The 21,954-nt window shown below is 29.7% G+C and overlaps 3 protein-coding genes across 4 annotated transcripts; all 3 read right to left on the reverse strand.

Annotated features, from left to right (window-relative positions):
• Positions 1-2,551: 2,551 nt before the first annotated feature.
• Positions 2,552-5,558, reverse strand: ACS6 (1-aminocyclopropane-1-carboxylic acid (acc) synthase 6). The gene is made up of 4 exons (XM_089720196.1): positions 5,053-5,558; positions 4,817-4,948; positions 4,539-4,699; positions 2,552-3,793 (listed from the first exon to the last, which is right to left on the reverse strand). Exons 1-4 carry the CDS (start codon positions 5,215-5,217, stop codon positions 2,797-2,799), a joined length of 1,455 nt encoding a protein of 484 aa, XP_089576322.1. The 5' UTR covers positions 5,218-5,558; the 3' UTR covers positions 2,552-2,796.
• A 7,682-nt stretch (positions 5,559-13,240) lies between these two features.
• On the reverse strand, positions 13,241-15,771 carry ISPF (isoprenoid F). Its single transcript, XM_012231432.3, has 3 exons — positions 15,357-15,771; positions 15,040-15,170; positions 13,241-13,647 (listed from the first exon to the last, which is right to left on the reverse strand). Exons 1-3 carry the CDS (start codon positions 15,697-15,699, stop codon positions 13,414-13,416), a joined length of 708 nt encoding a protein of 235 aa, XP_012086822.3. The 5' UTR covers positions 15,700-15,771; the 3' UTR covers positions 13,241-13,413.
• Positions 15,772-16,605: 834 nt separating this feature from the next.
• Positions 16,606-20,590, reverse strand: LOC105645750 (DET1 complexing ubiquitin ligase). 2 transcript variants are annotated; one of them, XM_012231431.3, is made up of 4 exons: positions 20,353-20,590; positions 18,317-18,377; positions 17,072-17,137; positions 16,606-16,967 (listed from the first exon to the last, which is right to left on the reverse strand). In XM_012231431.3, the coding sequence occupies exons 1-4, from the start codon at positions 20,434-20,436 to the stop codon at positions 16,942-16,944; spliced, it is 237 nt and encodes a 78-aa protein (XP_012086821.1). In that variant the 5' UTR covers positions 20,437-20,590; the 3' UTR covers positions 16,606-16,941. The 2 variants fall into 2 exon arrangements, with proteins under 2 accessions (XP_012086821.1, XP_012086820.1); XM_012231430.4 differs by having other exon boundaries at positions 17,076-17,137; positions 20,353-20,588.
• Positions 20,591-21,954: the final 1,364 nt, after the last annotated feature.

A 21,954-nucleotide genomic window follows, 5' to 3' on the forward strand; every position in this document is an offset into this window, starting at 1 on the left:
ATTAACTTTTTTTTCAACCAGAAATGACATAATACGTCACCAGCTATCATCTTGAAAAAATGATAGTATTGATGATGTTATATGACCTAAATTTATTATTATATCAAGGAAAATAATTAATAAATAACACAATATTTATATTCTAAATTAGTTGAGATCTAATTGGTTTTTTCATTAATGTAGGAAGTAAAAGATTTCGAATTCAAATTCTCTTAATAACAATTTTTTTTTATCAATTTGATGAGTTTATTACCTCTTTGTGTTATCCATAATATTTTTATATATATATATATATATATACTTGAAAAGCTCAACGAATTGAGATAACATTATGAGCTACACAATTAAAGTAATCTCTCCTTTAAATAACATTCACCAAATTAGCGATAACTTTTATGATTGAGAATTTAAGACTTTTGACTCTCTACATCTTGTATAATATGAAAAAAGATCAATCGGATCATATATTATTAACATTTAGCTCACAATATTATTTCTATCCTTTCAACTCTTTTAATAAAATAATATATAAAGAGAGAGAGAAAAGATATCTATGAAATTTTTTTGGTCCCGATGCCGTCCTGGAAAGGAAACCATTTAATCAGTCCAACTCAAAGAAATATTTCTGGAAATGGGCGGGCTGGTTCAAATCATCTTTGGTTAGGTCCATAATTTGGCCTTTCAGGCCGGAATCTTTTGGTGCGTCTCTAATATCAACGGCTGATCTTAATTAAACCGTCTAAATTCATGGGTTGTTAATCTCACTGTTGGTCTTAAATTTATGGGGTACACACAACTTCTAGTGCTTACCGATGGAAACGTAGCAACCATACGTAAATTTTCGAATATTCATACCGAAACTCATTTTAAAATTTTACTGTTTATATCCATTTCACATTTATTTTAAAAGAGCTATGATTGCTATTTAACTGTTAGAGATGGGAGAGTGATGTTCTGCTTAGCGAGTTATACTAGTTTAAGTGTTTATATCTGAATTTATTAATAATTTTATTATATATATTTGCTTTAAATCCGTTTATGGTATCTATAAACAAATAAATAAAATAACTATGAATTTCAAATTAACTAAACTCGAACCTAATTAAAAATATTTTTTTATTATTAATAAGCGTACCCTCAACTAACATTATGCAGATCTAATTCATATGCTATTCTAACCCGTTATGATTAATAATTTTACCGTCCATAAGTGTTCCAAATAAGCTTACACACTACCTGAATTAAAAATGAAAAGCTCCAAACAGAATGAATGCCGGAAAATACCTGCCATACGTTTCATTTCTTATTTCTCAAAAAGTTTTTTTTTTGGGATAAAGTCAAATTAAAAATTATTTACATGTGATAGCTTATAAATCAAATGTTCCATTGGAAAAAAAATTTTGGTCAACAAATTCCTACTTCCATTTCTTTTTAACAATAAAAGGCTTGTCGTAATAATTTATTTGAGAATTGAATTTAAATGTATATTATTTTGATTGGATAGTTGATTTAATTATTAATGACTCACAGTGGACACTCATCTGTCAATAATTAGAATTATTTATATTTTAAATTAAAGTAGATTACCAACTCAAATTTATATTAAAAAAAAAAAATCCTGACTTTAAATATTTAGTTAGATATCCACGTTGAGTATGAGCTCATGTACACGTAAATACGGCTAATCTAATAAAAAATATTTCACAAAAATAAAGGTAAGAATGTTTTTTTTAATAAAAAAATATAAAACAATAATAAGTAGTGATAATTTTTTTAACGGCAATTAGCTATTCGTTTTTTTTTTTAAAATATTAGTCACTTCACCTTTATTATCTTTTATGATAATTATTAATTATATTTATGATTCTATCAACTTCTAATCCCATAGTTGATAGGATAACCATATCAAGAAAAAAATTACTTACACTAATAATGATAATTATGATGATATGATTTTTTTTTTTTTTCAAATGATAAATTGGGATACATGCATAAATTCTAAACAGGTTCACTGGGTGGATAAACGATAGGGATCAACGATTACTAGCTAAAAAATAGAAGGCAACATTCAGTGACCCCACTGAGCACGCAATCGCGAAAAGAAGATGTGAAAGGCTAGTGATCGTATTTGGATATTAGAGTTATATATCCAATCCACGGTTTGGTTTCTATGCTTGTCAAAGTCTTGTCTTGTCTGCCACTTCCTATATATGGTATAGAACATAAATCATGCAAGAAGAGAAAATAATCCAAGTGGTTCTTTCCATTTTCAATTTCAATTTGGTAATTTTCTATCTATTACAATAGATCCAATGAATTTGCGCACATAGAAATCTCCTACTGAACAGAAAAGATAAGATCTTTATCTTAAGAGTGAAACTTTTTCCATCGAAAAAAAAAAAAAAAGAAAAAGAATAAATTACATTTGTAGAAAGAAACGCAGTACATTTGGGAGATGCATGTACCCATATAGGTTATTATATTGGTCATATCTATCTGCTTTTTAGAACTATACTATAATTACTATATTACAAAAGAATAATAATATATATAAATTGAAAAACACTAATTATATAACCAAATTCTAAAAGAAAACAATAATAATAATAATACAATAAAAATTTTACAAATTTTCAGACGAAAGTAAAAGCAGTCCAAATGTTTTTTTTTAATGCAAGGACTAGTTTAGTTAACTATAATGAAATATAATTGAAGGATATGAAATAGAACTTTTATCTATTTTCATTTTCATTCTGTTATATGTACTTCATTATAGTTTACTGAACATAGATTGGATCAAGTTGTAGCTCTAACCATAGGCGATTGAGGTCGAGAGTGAGGAGACATGATGAAATCGTCGTAAATTCGAGAGGAGAAGCTGAGTTTAAGGCTACCTTGCCAGCATAATTTCTTCTTTGGCTTCATAGCTTCCTTATTTTGAAGCACAAATGTTCTAATTCTTGACAAAGCAACATCCATGGTATGATTATCCATATTAGCGAAGCAAACCCTAAACCAACCTGGTTCAGTGCAGTGAAAAGAAGAACCAGGAGAAACATTGAGTTTAACGTCATTAATTATAATCCTCCATAAAGCAGTTTCTCCTTCAACTGTTTGATCTTTAAGAAGCCTACGCAAATCCATCCATACAAATAAGCCTGCATTGCTTGTTTTCAAGCATTTAATACCAGCTTGAGCAAGCCCTAAAGAAAAGTCAGTGTACCTTTTAGCTAATCTCTTCTTATTTTGAGTAATAAACCTTTCAACAAATTCTTCATCTGACAACATGCTCGCGAGTAGATGTTGAGTCTGTGTCGATACTAATCCGAAGCTTGACATTTTTCTTGCACAGTTAACAACGACATCGTTGTAAGAATAAATTATGCCAACTCGAAAACCAGGAAATCCCATATCTTTAGAAAGACTATAAACAATATGGATAAGATCAAGATTGCATTCTTCTCCTTCTTCTTCTGTTTCTTGTATTATTTCTGCAATGCTAATAAATTCCGGTTGGGTAAAAACTGTGGCGGCGTAAATTTCATCGCAGACTAAATGGATGTTCTTTTCATTGATGAAGCTGACTATACTTCTTAAAGTTTCTCTGTCCAAGATTGTACCTAAAGGATTTGAAGGATTTGTTATGAGCAAACCCTTTACTCTTATGTTATCAATTTGTGCCATCTCATAAGCATATTCTAAGGCTTCTCTTGTAACCTCGAAATTGTTTGAGCTTTCACAGTCAACTGGAATAAGCTGAACTCCTGTTCTCCATCTCAAGTCTCTATCAAATCTGAAATAATAAGATGAATAGTTCTTTTTAGAATTTTAGTATACCTCTTAATTAAAGAATACATAGGTAGTCGAACCAAAAGGTTTTAGGTTCAAATGCTGAGCAGAGAATTTAACACGTAGCGACATCCATAAAATTAAATTAACTAAACTATTAAGGTTAATAGTTAATATTCTAACTAATTCCAACTAACAATAGCAGCAAGCAATGACAACAGAGAATCTTGAAGTGATAATATATTCCTTAAACGACAAGACCTATTCAGCTGCATAAGAAAGCCAAAATGCAAAATGGATCACCCTAGACCTCAGCTTTCTTTCCCTTATTAGTGTTTTTCTTTTTTTGTGGTCTGTAAAAGAATCATGAGTACTAGTTTTGTTGATGACAAGCTCTACTAGGAAATTATTTTTGTTCTTATTCATATACATTTGCCCCCACCAATCATACAGCCTGTGTTGAATGCTAAAGGCTATGACAGGACAGGTTAGCCACTGGGAGCTTAATTGAGATAATGACATTAAAATTGTTTGACTTTCACAACTAGTTGATTTGACTTAATTTAAATTAATCAAAATCTTTGTTTTTAATTATTAATGATATTTTTTCTCCCTCTCTACCCGTTTAGGTGTGGAAAAAGAAGACAAAACGTTAACATTAAGCTTAAGATTTTTATTTATTTGTTTTCTTCTTCTTTTTTTTTACTTTCCATTTAGTAAGAGAAAAAATGAGTGAATTAATTACTTACCCTGGATAATAAGGAGTAGGCACCAAAAAAGCGTCGCCGGGATCGGCCAAACAGAAGGTAACCATTTCATGAGCTCCGGTGGCTCCTCCGCTCATAACAATACGGTCAGGGTCAAATGTTACTTTGTCTCCCCTACCTTTCGCCATGAATTTTGCGACGGCCTGCAAGTCAAACAGTCTTTTTAATTAGTAAATATACAGATACAGTGTGGAAAGAATAATTGACTAAAACTAATTATGGTTTTCAACAAAATTAGTTAATTTTTTTAAGTTGCTTACAGTTCTGAATTCTGACAAGCCATGATAATCTTGGAAGATAGCTATATCTTTGAACTCTTCTGCTCCTTCAGGAGTACAAATGGAAGCTTTTGGGTTATTCTTGATCCATTCTTGAACCAGATCAAAACAAAGCTGCAAGTGAAGCGAATTAAATGAAAATTAACATTATATAAAAAATCTGCACATGTTATATATTACTTTCAAGAAATTAAGCAAAAACGAAATATTCAAATTACCTGATTCTCAGCAAGACCCATCTGAATAACTCCATTTGGATTCTTTGTCCGATGATACGGATCGCTGTCGTAGGCTTTCCACCCATCAAAATACGGTGAGTCTTCGCCGTGGCCATTACCGGTTGCTATTTTCGACAACAACTGATTGTTTAACTTAAACACCATTTTATTTTCAAGTTCAAAAGTTTATCAAGAATGAGAAATGTATATATATATATATATATAGAGAGAGAGAGAGAGAGAGAGAGTTATGTTGTTCTTGCTAGATCGGGTGCTTGTGCTTGTAGTTGTTTGTGAGAGCTTGGTTAATTGTGTGATATATTTATAGACGATGAGATGGGAGGTTGTGGTCTGAGGTGCCTGTCTATGGTCTTTCCTTGGTTTAAATACAGAGAAAAAAGAAAACTAGTGTTAGCATGGACTGAAGGTTCCATGAAGGATCAACCAGGTATTCTTTTGACAGATGGGTGAGGTTTGGTAGGCGTTCTTGATTCCTGATTTCTTAATTTATGAATGTTTTAACAGTAAGGGATTAGGATTTGTTCATCGACCGGACCACAAATTTTAATTTATAAAAAATGTGCTGAGTTGTACAGACCAAATTTTTTTTAAAAAAATTATGTTTTCCAAGTCTAAATTCAGCTCATTATATGGTCTCATTTAGCGTTCAACATTACTTGAAAAATCACGTTGAATCTATCTAATTTAGTTTAGTTTTATATGATTTTAGAATTCTTTGATTCAGGTTCGATTTTTTAAAAATAAAGAAAAATTAAAAAATTGAATCGAATCGAATCAAAACAATTCAATTCATTTTAGTTCGATTCTCAATTAAATTTTTGTTTCATTTATTTTTATAAAATTCATTTATTTAGACATATGGGATTAAATTAATTAATTTAAATTAAATCAACTAATTCCATCATTTATCTTTTACTATTATGGTTAAAAAACCTTCACTTATGTTTTCCAATTTCCAACAAAATAATGTCATGCAAAGGTCGGGAAACTTCTTGTAAATGGTAATGGATCACCATCGTACGAGTTTTAGCATGTATATAACCCTTAGAACAATATTTCTCCATTACTTTTTAAAATTTGTATTTGTCTCTCAACAAACGGACATAATTATATTTTTAGTCAAATTTTAGAATTAAAAAAAATAGAATAATTATAAGTTCATAAAAATATATAGAAGTTTTTTATTAATTCATTCAAATATGAAAATAACATATAACACTTGGTGTACGTGTGTGTATGTTTAATTATGTATATTATACTGAATAAAAAATAAAAAATAAAATAAGATGTCATATTCAATTGTTCTTGTCTAATAGTTTATATTGAGTTGGATTGAATTTTTTAAGGGCATGCGTGTGATTTTTAATTTTTATATAACTGGATAAAATATGTGTGACAATATAAATTTATAGATTAATCAATTTTTTTTTTGTGTCTGTTCGTACAGTCTCTAGTAAATCCAACTAATCTCCGCTCGTCCGCGAGGGCAAAAAGATAGATCTGTGAGGGAGTTTATATTGCGGAACATCGAACACATAACTCATACCGTAGTGATCAACCCCATAAATACTTTTTATCATTGAGCTATCTTCGTTCAAGTTTTAGATTAATCAATTTTTTTATTTAATTATAAAATGATATCACACGATGTGCATAGACTATGGTTCCAATTGAATAATCAAATCACACTGAATTGATTTATCTGATTTGATTTTTAAAAAATTAATAGTAATAGTTAGTTGTATTTGGATTTTTTTTTTTTTTTTTTGGCATAAACACGGGATAGATATCCTACTAACGGAACGAATGTTTGACACATGTCGCAGCATTAAATTGAAAGAAAAATGGACAAAATTACAGTTCCAAATATTGCATTATTGAAATTAGAACCCCACAACCTTAATGTAGACCGCGTTACCGAGTCAATGTGGGTTGTAGTGGCAGAGACACACAGTGATGTGCTGTTTTAGTATCATTCAATTGCGACCGACAACAATATTTTAGCAAAAAGTAGTACTAAGTTCTCACATCATACTGCTTCAGTGATATTTCTTAATTGGGTCCTACTGTATATCAACGTGCCAGCATTTCCTCCCTTTCATTCTATTATTACAACTCATGCATCCATTTTAACTTCAAAATTTCATGTGCAAATCATTCTTTGGTCTATGCTTTAGATTCAAAAGTCTCATATTCGATTTTCATCTTTCTAATGTTTGTTAGAGAAATTATTAAAAGAATTGACTCACGTTATTCAATTATTTTAAAACATGTAAGATTCAGTTAAAAATTAGCATTAATTATGGTGGAGATTCTCGCTCAATGTTTATTTCTTTGTCTAATGTTTATTCCTTTGTCTCTTGCTCGGATAAAGACAGATATAAATGCAGCAAAGCTCTTTCTTGCTTGGATTTAATTTTTACTGATCAAACTATATGATATTTTCTTCAATTTTATTCATATAACTTTTCTATTATGTCTATCTTAAATAATAAATGAACAATTGTTATATTAGAATAACAAGTAAAAATTAAGGAGAGTTATTAAAAATAAGATAAAATTTAATAAACATATAATAGACAATTTAAAGATTAAATATAATGTAAAAAAGGAAAGTGAATTATATTTTGAAACAAACCAAAAAAAAAGATGGACTATTTTTCGGGACGGAGAGAGTATATAATACCGACATCAAAAAAGAAAATTAACATTGCATCTTAAGGTAGGGTAGTATCCTACAATTACAAGAAATGAACTAATTATTAGGCATTATGGGATTTTTTTGCCATATGAATATAGAAAAATATAAAAAGGGAATATATGCCAAATTGAACAAATGAATATAATGGGCTGCTTTGGTATTAAGTGGAAAAGTTTAAGTGAAGGTGGTCTTACTGCATTCTCTCTGAACTTGCTTGCTCTTCGGAGTTGAATTGGGTCGCCAAGTGAATTGAACCTCGTGATTTTGCTGTATAACGCGGCTTTGCTTCCTTTTCAAAGTCGGAGATTACTTTCAGTATTTTAAACGCTGTCCCTAATCGTTTTGCATCCTTAGGTGCACCACCACCTAAAATTAATATTCTTTGTTTTGAAAATTTAAAGTTTGATAACACTTATACTTATCGGCATAAACTCATTCATACACACAATAAGACATAACTTAATGATGAAATGCATTACGATTTAATAATAGATTGAGGTTCGATTCTCCTCTTCAATATTAAAAAAAGAAAAAAAAATACACACTCATACACCACATTAATTTAATGAAAACATAACGAGGGCAATCCAAATCACAAAGTCCTAAAGGCTAATTTTTTTTTAAAATAACCAATTTTAATTATCTCAATTTTCAACTCGTATAGATAATTTTTTAAAATTAATTTATTATTTTATTTTTTTTATTGAATTATTAAAAATATTCTCATGAATTTATATATCGGGAGTAAGTAAGTTTTTTTAGACTCAATTCAATATACCTTGTATTGTACAAAAGACATGTAGTGCGTATGACATCAGATTCCAGCCCCTTTGCTACTATTATCATCAAAGCATTAGCTGTGAAGCAAATTATAAAAGATTATTTTATTTTACATTATAAAATATTGTTTTGTTATTTATATTTTATTTAATTTGAAAGGTTTATGTCCAAACATAATAATTACAAAGTTTCCTTTTATATGACATTATTTTTGTCTCTAATAATTATAGTATTTTTGAATTAATATATATGGCTTTTGAGATACAGTTGCTTGTTGCACAAATTCAAGGATGCTTCCTTGTATTAAACTTGTCTGTTTAGGTATCATCTTCAATGTATAGCTAAAAATAAAAAGAAATCCCAAAACAATTTTCTTAAAATAAGCTATAGAAGATAAATGGAAATTTATATTTTGCTTTTCCTTTTAGAGATAGAAATTTGACTTTTCTAGTAATTTTCAGCTTGTAATTTCGCTACTTTAATGAACTTTTTAAATTTTTACCTTGATATACATTAAACACATTAATTTTTAATAATATGAGATAAATACTAATTTAATCAAATTAATAAATATTTTATTATAATATAATAAAATTAACTGTTTATTAATCGTAATATAAAAATTTTAAACTATTTATATTTGGAAAGTGCGCAGAGACTACCTTGCTAAAATTAAATTATATTTTATTGTAAAATCAGAAAATAAATTAAAATAAGTAAGACAGTAGTCTCAAACTACAATCGGGTCCACGTATAGAAAGATTCAAGTTTCAACGTTGTGGGCCCATTTTATAAATCAGATTGATTGATGAATTAGGGAGTCTTGTAACCAAAACAGGAAGCGGTCCAATCTCTGAAGCACACACGACTGGAGAAAAGATATAAATGTTTGACTTCTAGGTTTCCCATTCTAAAACTATTATCATTGATAATATTATTTGTGATTGGTATTTTTACGAATAATAAAATTTCACCTAAGAGTGATTGTTTACAACTGGTGGAAGTGGACCAAGCGGTAAACGGTCAAAATAAATTTTTTTACTAATTTTAATATTTTAGTTAATGATTATAAAGTGCTATTAGGTGAGCTAATTCATTTAATTTTTATTTTAATTAGAAAATTAGTGAATCAGACAGCTTATATTATTATAAGGATTACTATTTTTGTGTCTGACGAGATGAAATGAAATGTTTGTCTTCCATCTTTAATTTTATATTTTTGATGAATAAGATAATATATGATAATCTTTAATTAAAAAAATAAAATTCCTTGATGCAATATATAAATTTTGGCTTAATATGTAAATTTACTACTGTCCTTTTTATAAAAAATACTGCGACATTCTCGATTTTTACTTTAACCATTGAGCACTTCAATATATAAAATTAGATTTGCTTGATTTATTGAACACCTTAACTTATAAAATTAAGTCAATTAAACATTTATTCAATAATTAAAAATATAAAATTATTATTCTAAAAGCTACACTAACTGCATATCAAATCAATATTTTATAGATAAAAGTCAAAAACTTTAAAATAGATTATTTCAAGTGTAAAAACGCTTGAAATTATTGAAAAACTGAATTTAAGAGTGCCACAACGTTTTTTTTTTTTTTTGTCAGACGGATAAAACTTTGAAACATTTTAAACATTTTTTCCATTTTTTTTTTTTTTACTAAGAATTGGTTCTTTTATTTCGTAGGTATGGTATGCATTTATTGACCAATATTTACTCTTTTTTTTAAGGAAAATCAGTTTTTATTTTTAAGACATATCATATATAAAGAACTTATTAATTAATTTTATCCAATCTATTTCTGGAAATAGAGCACTTAGCCTTACAAAATTGATGTTTGAAATTATTTTTTTTTTTTAAAAATTCAATTAATATAGTTTTTTTAATTAATTGCAGTTGATTAGCTAAAACACAAGAATATTTAATAATGGACGATTTGACAATTATTTCTTTTTATCTTTTCTCTGACCGGTGAAGCAATATAATGAGTTTGATGTGAAATGTTTACTGAAAGGCTAATTTGGTCTATTGCGTGTTGGCCTTTGATAGTGAAACTGAAAACCACATGGCTTTTGACTATTTGATGGTGGCGTTAGGAAGAAAAAATTGTCAAACCATTTTTTTAACGTGTTGGACTGTTGGTGCTCAATTAATATGAATATAAATTTAAATTTTACTCTATACTTATGTAAAACATTTTCTAGCACTTGTAAATTTTACAGTGAGTCCTCTAAAATTATGAATTATTATAATATTGTTGACCTCTGCACACTATCAATAATAATCTTTTAGTATTTTCATATTTTGTCTTTTATATGTAAATATATGATTATTATAACTTTTGAAATTTCATATTCTCCAACGACCGATGAGTGTTTAATTATTTAATTTAACAAGTTGAAACGTACGATAGAAAAATTTTATGAATTAAATTATTAAATATATCCAAGTTATAAGTTTAAATGTTTAATTAGTCAAAATAAAACTTAAGAGTGCTGTAAATTTTTCATATAACGTACAAATATAAATTTATACAAGGATTAAATAAATGAAAATGAATTGTATTTTTAAATAAATTTTACTTGTAAAATCGTAGTTGAAACTTAAAATTGCGACTATCACCTTCAACACAAGCGTAAAAATAAGTATTTTATATATATATATATATATAAGTTAGATTTTGATTTTTCTTGGTCTTGTTTGGACTAGGAATGGTTGAAAGCCTTCAGGGCGACCAAGTTTGAAGTATTTGTTAATCTTCCACTTGCAGTTGTCCTTTTACTTCTATTGTCAAAACTCAGGAAACAATATTAGAAAAGGAGAGTTGAAAACTTCAAACCTGTATATTTTTCTACAAATATCCACTGAATTTTTTTTTTTTAAATATACTTTCTTATTATTTCATTGTTTTCTAGTTCTAGGAAAATCAAAATTTATAAAGATATTTTAAGAAACAAAAAGCTTCATAATTCAAATTTAAAATTTTTATTTTTTCTTATTAGGGAAAAATCCATGTAATTAATTAAGCTTGTCCATTTATAATTTGAGATCTTAAATTACTAGAACATAAATGTAGAAAAAGACATTCTACCCATCTTCAAATTAAAAAAAAGATCCACAATTTTTAACAAAATGCAAAATATTCAATGTATTAACACATGTTTGTACTAAAAAGAGAAAAATAACAAAGTGACATATAAATGAATATAACAAGAACAATGTGCTATTATAGTTTTATATTTAGATAAATTGAAAAATGTCACGATTCACAAGAACATTTTGCTGCTCAGTCTTATATTTCAGCGAAGAGTTATGCTTATTATATAATCAGTTTGGAATCGATAGTAGTTAAAAAAATATAAAAAAAAAGTTCACATTTTTTTTTTACAAAGTGCAAGACACGATGTATTAAAAAAAGTATGCAGCCAGAAAAAAAAAATTTTTAATATAACAAATGAATGAATATGGCAAGAAAAATGTGCTATTATTATAGCCTTGTTTTATTTTTTTTGTTAAAGAGTTATGTTTATCATGTATGATTAACATTCTAAGAAACAATCTAAAATTTTTTAGCAAAATTCAAAAAATGTTCAATAAAGGGACAAAAAAAAGATTAGGCAGAAAATAGAATGATCTAAAGTAACAAATTAAGGAATGAATAACACAAGAAGAATGTGCAATTTGAACTTATGGCTTTCAATGACTAAGAGAACAACTATATTCAAACACAGAACTGAACGTTAAGGTCAGAGATAGATGATGAAAATGAACATTCAGCTTTCTTATCCATAAAAATTTCATCTGGTTTTTCTATTAATTTTTTATATATATTTCCATTTCATATTTCAAACATGATAAACATGTTCATCTCATAATGTTTTTTTTTTTTTTTCCGCATCCAACAAATTCAAATTCATCCACCAGAAAAAACTGATTTTGCAGAAACAGCTTCTTCTTCGTCACAATTATGTTTCGTTCCAAAGTCTTTGTTTATTCCTTTTGGAATAATTACCAAGTTGAAAACATGGGCTCTGGGTTGGGCCTAGCAGCCTTATATTAATTTCTTCCGGTTAAAAGCCCACTAACTACATGAAGTCAGGAATAATTTTTTCTTTTTGGTTCTTTTATCTTCTTTACTCCACCATAAATCTAATCAATAAACCCTATAGGTAAAATTATATTTTTTTTAATCTAAATGTGAAAAAAATCTTGTCAAATAAACGTTAAAAGTATCTAATACAAATCATAGAAAATTGATCTAAAATGCTGCAAATTAAAAAAAAAAAATCAAGTATTAAAATCAAAGAATGATGAGTTAAACTAAATTAAAAAGTTTAAAAAATAAAACGAGGGAACAGCAGCAGAAAACAGCAGCCAAGGGATAATTTATTAATTTTGAAATAAAAAACATATCTTTCAGCTCTTTATTTTACCCTTTTTTAGCTGATTAACCAAAAAGCATATAAAATATAATAGAGTTGTCATATAAAAAAAAAAAAACAAACATAGAGCATTAAATCAACTTTTTAAAAATAAAAATTCCAACTAGTAACATGCTATAACCAGCAGGTGAGACCTCACTGATCACCATCCTTAAATTGCAAGAATTATTGTAATGGTAATACTATTCTTCCAGATACCATCATATATCAATAATACAGAAAGAATGGCAACTGACTTTGCAGCCAACTCGCATTACTAAAGGAAATTACGAAATTATTCTAGTATACAACCGAAAGATCAAAAGAACCAACATGTTCATCTGTCTAAACAACTAATAACAGTGGTGATGAAGTATAATGGGTACATTCAAATCATTCTGAGTTTTTAAAGGTCGCGTCTACTTCTTCATAAGAAGAACGACAGTGTGAGCTGCGATACTTCTATTCTCGCCTAAGCTATCGACCTTCTCATGAGTTTTAGCTTTCAGATTTATGACAGAAGGATCTGCTCCAAGCAGTTTACATAAATTTTCTCTGATAGCTTCCTTGTGTGGGCTCAGTTTTGGTCTTTGAAGAATCAAGGTGGCATCTAAGTTTCCAATGTCATAGCCTGCCTCATGCATAAGTCTCACCTGCAACGAAACATATTGCAAATTGTTTAGATGAAGAAATATAAGTTGTATGTTGTTTTGCCCTAACTACAAAGAATTTTCACTAACATATGTTGTTGCATTGATGGAAAAGCTTAACCAGAGGTAGAAAATTAATGAACACCGACGAATACTACACTAAATGGTGATGTGCTTCTGCATAGACTGTATGTTTTACCTTTAGAGGGCCAGATAAATGACCCAAACTGATCTCCTATAGATTATCCTTACACATGTTACGAATTCTGAACTCTCTGATCCAAACTAGATACATTCCCGCACCATCAACCAGAAAATATCACTATTTTAAAATATTTATCCTTGCCATTTCAACCAGGAACTTTGTTTAATTATCTGGTTTCTCAAGGCAGTGCAACTAGTATTCAACTTTAAGATAACGTTTTCTTCTATGAGACAGAATATCATATCAGTTTACCATGACCTTCAATATCAAGTTCGTAAATATGGTATATAATTCCAAGTGTTGAAAGAATGAAAATTAGAATAATCAATTTCTCAAAGCATACCAAGAAGCAGATCTTGGCTTGTGAATAATTTAGCACAACTCAATGCACGTACATAAACATAATGTTGTGTTTGAATAGGAAATTTGAAATCCAAAGTTTTAAATTTGAGATTTAATTCAAATTGTTTAAATCAAGATTGATCAAATGAAGGACAACGCAACATTGCTCAACCAACTAGTGTTATGCAAGTTTGAAACTAGGCCTATATTCATCATCAAGCAACTTTTCATACATTCACAATCTGACCAATAAAGGAAAATCCATGCATTTTGACCTCATTCAAGTTAATTTTGTCTGAAAAATTAAACTCTTAACCTTGCATTTCAAAGTTCCCCAAATGAAATGCAACCAAAAGAAGATAAATATGTTAGCCAACAAGAAAACAAATGAGAACCTATCAAGAACTACAGATAACCATAACCACATCAATAAAAAGAATTAACAGCTTCTTTGATGACAACAGACGGTGGTATTCTACTGCACTAAGGCTAAGTGTAACAAATCCTCAGCAATTCCTTCTCTTAAACTCCATTATCTAAACTAGAGATCACTGAATATTTTCAAGCTCGGTTTCATTTATATCATCAATCAGAAATCCACACTTCTAAAGATTTGTGCTAATAAAGCACCATTTGATTTCCTATGTTGAAGTAAATACCCTAAAACCAATTCCGCTGAAAGAGTATTGGCATCCACGAAAGGAAATGGTAGTTAATCTCATTTGAAAATCAGGTAGCATACAACAGCGCAACTCAATTCAATCCCAAAATAGGTTGTTTGTCTATTCTGTGTTCGTTCCAAAAGACAATTTTTACAAACAGAACAAAAGAAAAAAAAAAAAACTCACAGCTTCTTGGATAAAAACAGATGATGGTGCTCCTTTCCACTTGGGATCAGAATCTGGGAATATCTGCCCAATATCAGGCAGCCCCAGTGCACCCAATATTGCATCCACAACACAGTGCAATAACACATCTCCTGCAAACAAAAATTACATTTCAATTTTTTAAAAATTAATAAATTAAACTAAGTTTTGATTGGTTGAACTTATACAAAGTAATATTCGAAACCCAGATATTGAATCTTCCCAAAATTGAAATGGAATTATAATCGATTCATTTCGAAATGAAAACAAAAACATGAAATCAGAATTAAAAGAAGTACCATCAGAGTGAGCTTCGCAGCCTCTATCGTGCGGAACATTAATCCCACCAATGATCAAAGGGTAACCAGGCTCTAGCCGATGAAGATCGAACCCATGACCCACTCTAAAAGGCAAAGACTTTGGCCCTTTACTGGAGGTTGCGGGTCCATCGACCTGCACAACAGTGGTTCCTGCAACTGCCGATATGGAAAGTGAGGTAGTTCTTCTGAGAGAAAGAGGCGAGGCTATTGCTTTACCATGTCTAGACAGTAAAGGAATAGAAATAATCTTATTGTTGTTGTTGCTAGCGGAGATGGTGTTGGTAGTGATTGGAGAATAAGAGGTGTACAAGTGAGTGGCCATTGCCGTTGAGTTATTTTGCAGAGAAAGCTCTGTTATTGTGCGTCTTTGTTTTTGCGACTGTTTATTTATGCTTAAAATTGTGGTACACACGGCAAGCAGTGACTGTCTTTTTGTCCGGTTACTGATTTAATTAAAAATGGGGTGGTTAATAATGTACAACCCTCCATGCATATGGTACAAGCACATATTGCTGAGTGATTATTTTTTATCCTTATCCCTGACTCTTTTTCTTTTTACTTTTCCATTCATATGTTTCTATACTCCGGATAGAGTGACATTTAAATTAATTTTTTAATTTTTTAATTTTTTTGCATAATTATTTATAAAATATAAATTATATTTTAATAATTACTAAAACAATTAATTGTATCAAATAAAAAATAGTCGGACAGCTTGATCAGTCTTAAGGTTGGATGGAAATTAAAATAAGAAAAAAGATCAAACTCGGACAGCTAGCGTTTTGGGGTGAAAGATTTGACTGCTGCACCTACAAGGTCAACAACATACAGATATTAGTTATAATATTTTATTATCTTTAGCATTTAAGTAGTGGAATCTACACATATATAGTCACATGCAACATTCATTATATTCCAATTTTTAATAAGACAAAACAAAAATGAAAATTTTGATATATTTCTGGAGTTGAATTCAAACTAGTTTTTTGGAGTTTTGTCAACAAAAGCCAGCTCTGTTTTTTATTTATAGTGATCAATCTTGGCAGCCATATGACTTCACCATCTACAAAATACCAGACTCTGAAGTTTCTTATTATATAAGTTTCTTTACAGAATGAAGAGTTAGTGGCGTCCACTTTCTCTGACCAACATTAGAATATGAAATAATCAACATCCATAAATATGAACATTAGAAATACGTAATAGATTTGCATCTATGTGCATCAACTATCAAAATGCTCTCTCTTTTGTGAATTAGATTTGTATAGCAACTAGCATAAAATCCATCCATAGAACAAAAAAAGAAGAAAAGTCAAAACAAGGTAAAGCATAGTTAATCATCTCACCCTTTGTTATATGATCATCCAACTATAAATCTGATTCCTACACAGAAATCTACATGTATGGCTTCAAAGTTCATAGCAATGGACAAGCAAATCCATTTCAGTTGACAACTTCACAAACTCGTATTTACATCGACAACCAGCATTTTGGACCCACGGACAAAGCTTAGCATGAGGTGGAGGCCCTAGGTTGCTTGCATCCATGCTCTGGTATTAGACTTTCAGAGGCAGCTCTCTTGGGTCTCAACTGTAAAGAGAATGCAAATAAGTAGCTAGAAGAAATCTCTGTAGCCATCAGATAAAACAGTTTAATGTGTGAATGATAAATATGTGACATAACAAATTAATTACCAACCCTCTCTTCAGCTCGCTCATAGAAGTTTCTCAGAAGAATATTTTTGGCTTCAGTAGATATCACTGCAAAGATGATTTTCAGACAAATGAGACATAAATGAGGAAGTATTATTTAGATTAACTGAATAACAGAAAACTGTATCACAAAAATAAAAATTAGGAAATCCATCTTATCAAACTCTCGAGTTTTTGAAATCTAGACCACCACTATTGTAGCGCAAGCTTTTCATAATAAAGGTCTATCCAGGGTGCAATCAAGGATGATGAGCAAACTCATACTCTCTAAAATATAGAAAATTATATTTGAACCCCCAAAATTTCAGAAGATTTCATTTGGCCCCCAAAACAATTTTCCTAGCTCCACCCTTGCGTGTTCAAAACGTGTACCTTATGTTATTCATGTCTATTTATAATAGGATTTTATGAAATATTGAAAAAAGTAATAGGTCTAGAAAAATTATTACAAGATTAATCATAATAACATATTTTTCAAGTTGTTCAGGAGCTTTTGAATTGAGCTTTAAAATGATCAAGATTATTTTCAACAAATAATTGTGCTCAAATGTTTTGTTCAATGATGATTTATTTATTTATTTAAATGAGCTTTTTAACGGATCAAACTCGAGCGAAGCTCAAGCAACTTGGATCATTCCAGAGTGCTACTTGGGTCTTGAGGAAGTAGGCCAGATTCTGCGAGAGCTTAATCATATCTTTTCTCATGCATGGTCATCTAACTCGATCACCCTATTTTCGTTGCATGAATTTGTTCATCTATGTTTAATTTTGGTCTTGTAGAATACTTTCTCAGCCCAAGAAGGTATTCCTTTTGCACTTTTTCTGCACTAGAATTGCACAATCTTTTAAACTATTTTATTTGTCTAAGAAAGGGAAAAGAGGAAAAGAAGCATCTCTGAATAGCATAAACATGCTTGGTGCTACAGTAGCTGTATAATGTTTCTGACAAAAGAGACTGCCATATCAGTATAGAGTTGTATGCTACCAATGGCATGATAGAAAGAAGTTAATAGGAAGAAAACAACACAGCAAGAAAATGGCATTTGACATAGATATACATATACTCCCACGTAAGAGAGATGCAACAGAAATACATTCTCATAATTAATATCATCACATAATTAAAATCAGTAACAACATTCAAACGTCATCACATGCCAAACCAAATGTCCATATTTCTATTTGTAAGAATCATGGAGATGAAAATTGGAAAGTTCTGTTTCTTACCTTGATCTGGTGGTGGAAGAGTCCGGCTATGAGTAGGATGATAAGTAGCAGGAGTCATTTTCTACACACAACATGAAAAATAAATGCGATCCATAAAAGGATGGAAATAAATGTCATTCCCATAAAGAGTATTACAATTAAGTATTTGAGGAGAAGAATCTCATATGCTTAATGTTGACAAATAGAGAAACATTTCAACCAAGAAAGTTAATAAAATACAGTCCCAAAAACAATCAATCATATTGAATTGAATACTTGATGTGGAACTTGAACAGCGCCAATAGGACACCAGCCTCCCCCTGGAGGTTGTAAGTAGTAGATCATAGCATAGAGCTAACACAAGCTTGACCAGAAAACTCTGGTCGCCAAAAATTATGAAATGAAATATCATAGGAAATCTTAAGTCTGAACAAGTTGCAAACAGAGAGTTTCCCAATTGTTGGGGAAGCGACTTTAATGACCACCACCAACCCAAGCTATGTAACCATTGATACTGAGCAGAGAATGACATTCTCAAAATTAATCCTTACATCAGCAGAAGTACATACCAGCGTGTCTTTATATAAGGCAGCATTCTAATAATCATTTTGCTCTTCTGATATCAATGGCTCTTCCTCTCTACAGTTTTTATTTCAAGAAGTTTCATGTTACAAGTTTCCTATTTAGGCATCACACAAGATTTTTCACCTCAGCAGAGAAGCTGCCAAAACGAGTCTTAGCATGATTCCAAGTATCAACAATGTATATAGAGCATTCACATTCCAAAAGAAACTATGATGTATCAAACTTTTGAATTTTATTGTCAACGGATTATCAGTTCATAAATCAAGAATTAAGCTTATGCTTCTTATGTTAGACAGGAGATGTTTCCTCTGTATAGTTATTACAAATCAAACCACAGAACAAAGCTGAAAATATAGCAAGAGATAGTTCAAGAAAACAGAATAAAAAAAACTGGGAGAAGAAGAAATAGGACGAGGGCAGCAAATAAATAATGGGTGGAGCATTTATGCTTGACTTCATTAAATATATATATTTGCTGCTAAAGCACAACCTTTTCTCCAAAATCCTGCTTAATAATTTCAATCTAGTCATCCTTTTTGGTGTAGAATGCATAAACTAAACTTAATTCATCATTCTTCACTACATCTCTTTATTCCTGTGGCTCAAAAGTTTAGACTCTAACAAATTCTAGTTTTTAATCAAATAAACAGATAATGATTGTACCGAAATGATTAAGCACAGCTGGAGGTGGCACATAAACAATGGCATAGCGTTGATCTCAGAAAGATCGAGACATTGCATTTACTCATTTGACACTGAATAGCTACATATCATAGAAATGAGAGAGATTCAAGACATTAAAAGTCTATTCAGGGAAGCATATAAACTGCATAATGTGTTTCGTGGCTTCAGGACATTGGCAGCTTAAACTTCACATCACTATCTTTTCAAAACCAACATGTAAACAGAAAACATCTCGGTATATTATTTGGAATAGCTGCAGCCTATGATTTTACTCTGCCTACATTTAATATCGATTGCTTTCCAACTATAATCCAATCTAGTTAAGCCCTAATCCCCGTTGTACAGAGCTAACAATAACAACATGATAATTTCTAACAACTTAAGAACTGATTTGCAGTCACAACATCACTAGCATTATCATCACAATATATAATCCCATCTCATGAATCCATATTCTACATAAGACGCATATCGTACAAATGCCATCTTAAGTGAAATCGTCAAACAATTTCCTAATCAGACCACCATTAATAACACAGAGAAAACCCAGAAAGGAAATCTAAAAATGGATAAAAAAAATCATAAAAATTTTTTTTTTTTTAAATCCCATTAAGAACACAACAAAAGCAAAACCTCGACTCAATTCTTAGGACTAGCACTAAATAAATTAAGAGGAGTTCCAGGGTTCATTAAACATAAAATGAAAACTCTAGATAGTTATCGCAGTTAAAAATAAAGAGGAAAAAAAAAAAAAAAAAGCAAATTGGATTGGGTTGAATAAAACTTACCGAAGGATTGGCCGGATCAGTAGGTCGAAGCTGGCTAAAATTCTGAGGGTCAAAAGAAGGCCAGTCACCGAGCATAGACCCCATGTAATGCGGGGTTTCGCTGGCCAAATCTATGTAGATAGAGAAAGAGATTAGGATTTAGGAGAGAAGACGATACAGTAGGAAGCGGCAATGGCTGAATTCTAGAACCAGGTTTGCACGACAATTTTGGCCTATAAATATTAAGTTGCCCAGTGTCATTTTAGCTTTAGCCCAGGCACTGCTAAGACCAATTTAATTAATAGTATTCCACCTTAAACTCTTTTATCCATGCATAATGTAAAATTTATAGTCATACATTGGATTTCTGACTTATGATGCGATAATCTTATACTTTCATTTTTGTTAGATAAATTTTCATTTAGTTGAGAAAAAAATAAAATCACAATTCATTGTTTTTTTTTATTAATAATGTAATTTAAATCTATTATTTTTTTATTCATATATTATATTATTTAGCAAAACAATAGAATGTAAAAATTTCATTGATTTCACAATTTATAGAATATATATATTATAAATTTGTAAAATCCATGAATTTTGGATTTCATTGATCCAAATGACTTGATAATATACGAATTTAGATGCTTTTAAATAATTTAAATTCTAATAATTATATAAGATAATGAAATGGATAAATTCCGGTCTTTAATATGAGATTTCTCTTTTTCAAAATGATTGAATTGAGACTATAATGGAAGTCATCAATCCTATAGATTTTGACTTTTTTTTTTTCAATCAAATAAAATAATCTAATGAATTTATATAATATTTAAATTACATCATCCAGCTAAATGAAACGAAACGATACATTAAATTTATTCGCGAGTTTTTTTATAATGTAAATTTGTCAATGGAAGAGAGGATGAAAAATAAAGATTTTAAATATTTTTTACATTCATGAATTTCTTTCTTCTTTTTAGATTTTCACACAAATTATCATTTATATTTCTGTTATTCTTTCTTTATTTGTTTTGTGATTAAAAATAATTAGCAAATAAAACACGTATTTTTATCGGTTGTCAATTCTAATACTCTATCAATATGATTGGATATTATTAGAAAAAAATCAAATTAAATTATTGTAATTGTTATTTTATTAAAATCGCAATTCATTGTATAACTAACTATTTTATTGAAAAACTATCATTCGACATTTTATGCTATTATTTACTAATAAAATGCGCTTATTATGAACTATATTAGAACATTCGCGCTTAAAAATAATAATTATTACTAGAATAATTCAATTACAAGTATTTTTTATTGATTAACTTTAAGAGTTGTAAGCATTTAAATTATGAAAAATATATTTTAAAAGCATGTTTATATTATGTGTAATATAAAGATGAAAAAAAAGAAAAGTTCTGTCGCCTTATTTTAAAAAATTCGGACACCGTGGCCACAAAGCAGAAATAGCAAAACTGGAATAAGGGGAACCCACCAGCCGAAAAAACGATGTCGTTTTTTCGAAATATAATCCGTCCTTGTGTTACATGGTAGAACCGTCTAGGTTAAAAGAAATACAGACGTCGATTGTTAGGGTCCGCAATTCGCAAAAAT

Source organism: Jatropha curcas, chromosome 4 (genome assembly GCF_041381405.1).
Source record: "Jatropha curcas cultivar XTBG-Jc1 chromosome 4, XTBG_Jcur_1.0, whole genome shotgun sequence".
NCBI lineage: Eukaryota > Viridiplantae > Streptophyta > Magnoliopsida > Malpighiales > Euphorbiaceae > Jatropha > Jatropha curcas.

What these genes read in the sequence shown, in the direction of transcription:
- ACS6 (XM_089720196.1), bottom strand. Translation starts at nt 5,217, where the DNA reads ATGGTGTTTAAGTTAAACAATCAGTTGTTGTCGAAAATAGCAACCGGT. An exon ending in TGGGTCTTGCTGAGAATCAG is followed by an intron (nt 4,949 to 5,052) that starts GTAATTTGAATA and finishes CTTCACTTGCAG; the next exon opens with CTTTGTTTTGATCTGGTTCA. An exon ending in CCTACTCCTTATTATCCAGG is followed by an intron (nt 3,794 to 4,538) that starts GTAAGTAATTAA and finishes TTATTATTTCAG; the next exon opens with ATTTGATAGAGACTTGAGAT.
- ISPF (XM_012231432.3), bottom strand. Translation starts at nt 15,699, where the DNA reads ATGGCCACTCACTTGTACACCTCTTATTCTCCAATCACTACCAACACC. An exon ending in CTGCGAAGCTCACTCTGATG is followed by an intron (nt 15,171 to 15,356) that starts GTACTTCTTTTA and finishes TTTTGTTTGCAG; the next exon opens with GAGATGTGTTATTGCACTGT. An exon ending in CTGTTTTTATCCAAGAAGCT is followed by an intron (nt 13,648 to 15,039) that starts GTGAGTTTTTTT and finishes GTTTCGTTGCAG; the next exon opens with GTGAGACTTATGCATGAGGC.
- LOC105645750 (XM_012231430.4), bottom strand. Translation starts at nt 20,436, where the DNA reads ATGGGGTCTATGCTCGGTGACTGGCCTTCTTTTGACCCTCAGAATTTT. An exon ending in CTGATCCGGCCAATCCTTCG is followed by an intron (nt 18,378 to 20,352) that starts GTAAGTTTTATT and finishes TGTTGTGTGTAG; the next exon opens with AAAATGACTCCTGCTACTTA. An exon ending in TCTTCCACCACCAGATCAAG is followed by an intron (nt 17,138 to 18,316) that starts GTAAGAAACAGA and finishes TCATCTTTGCAG; the next exon opens with TGATATCTACTGAAGCCAAA.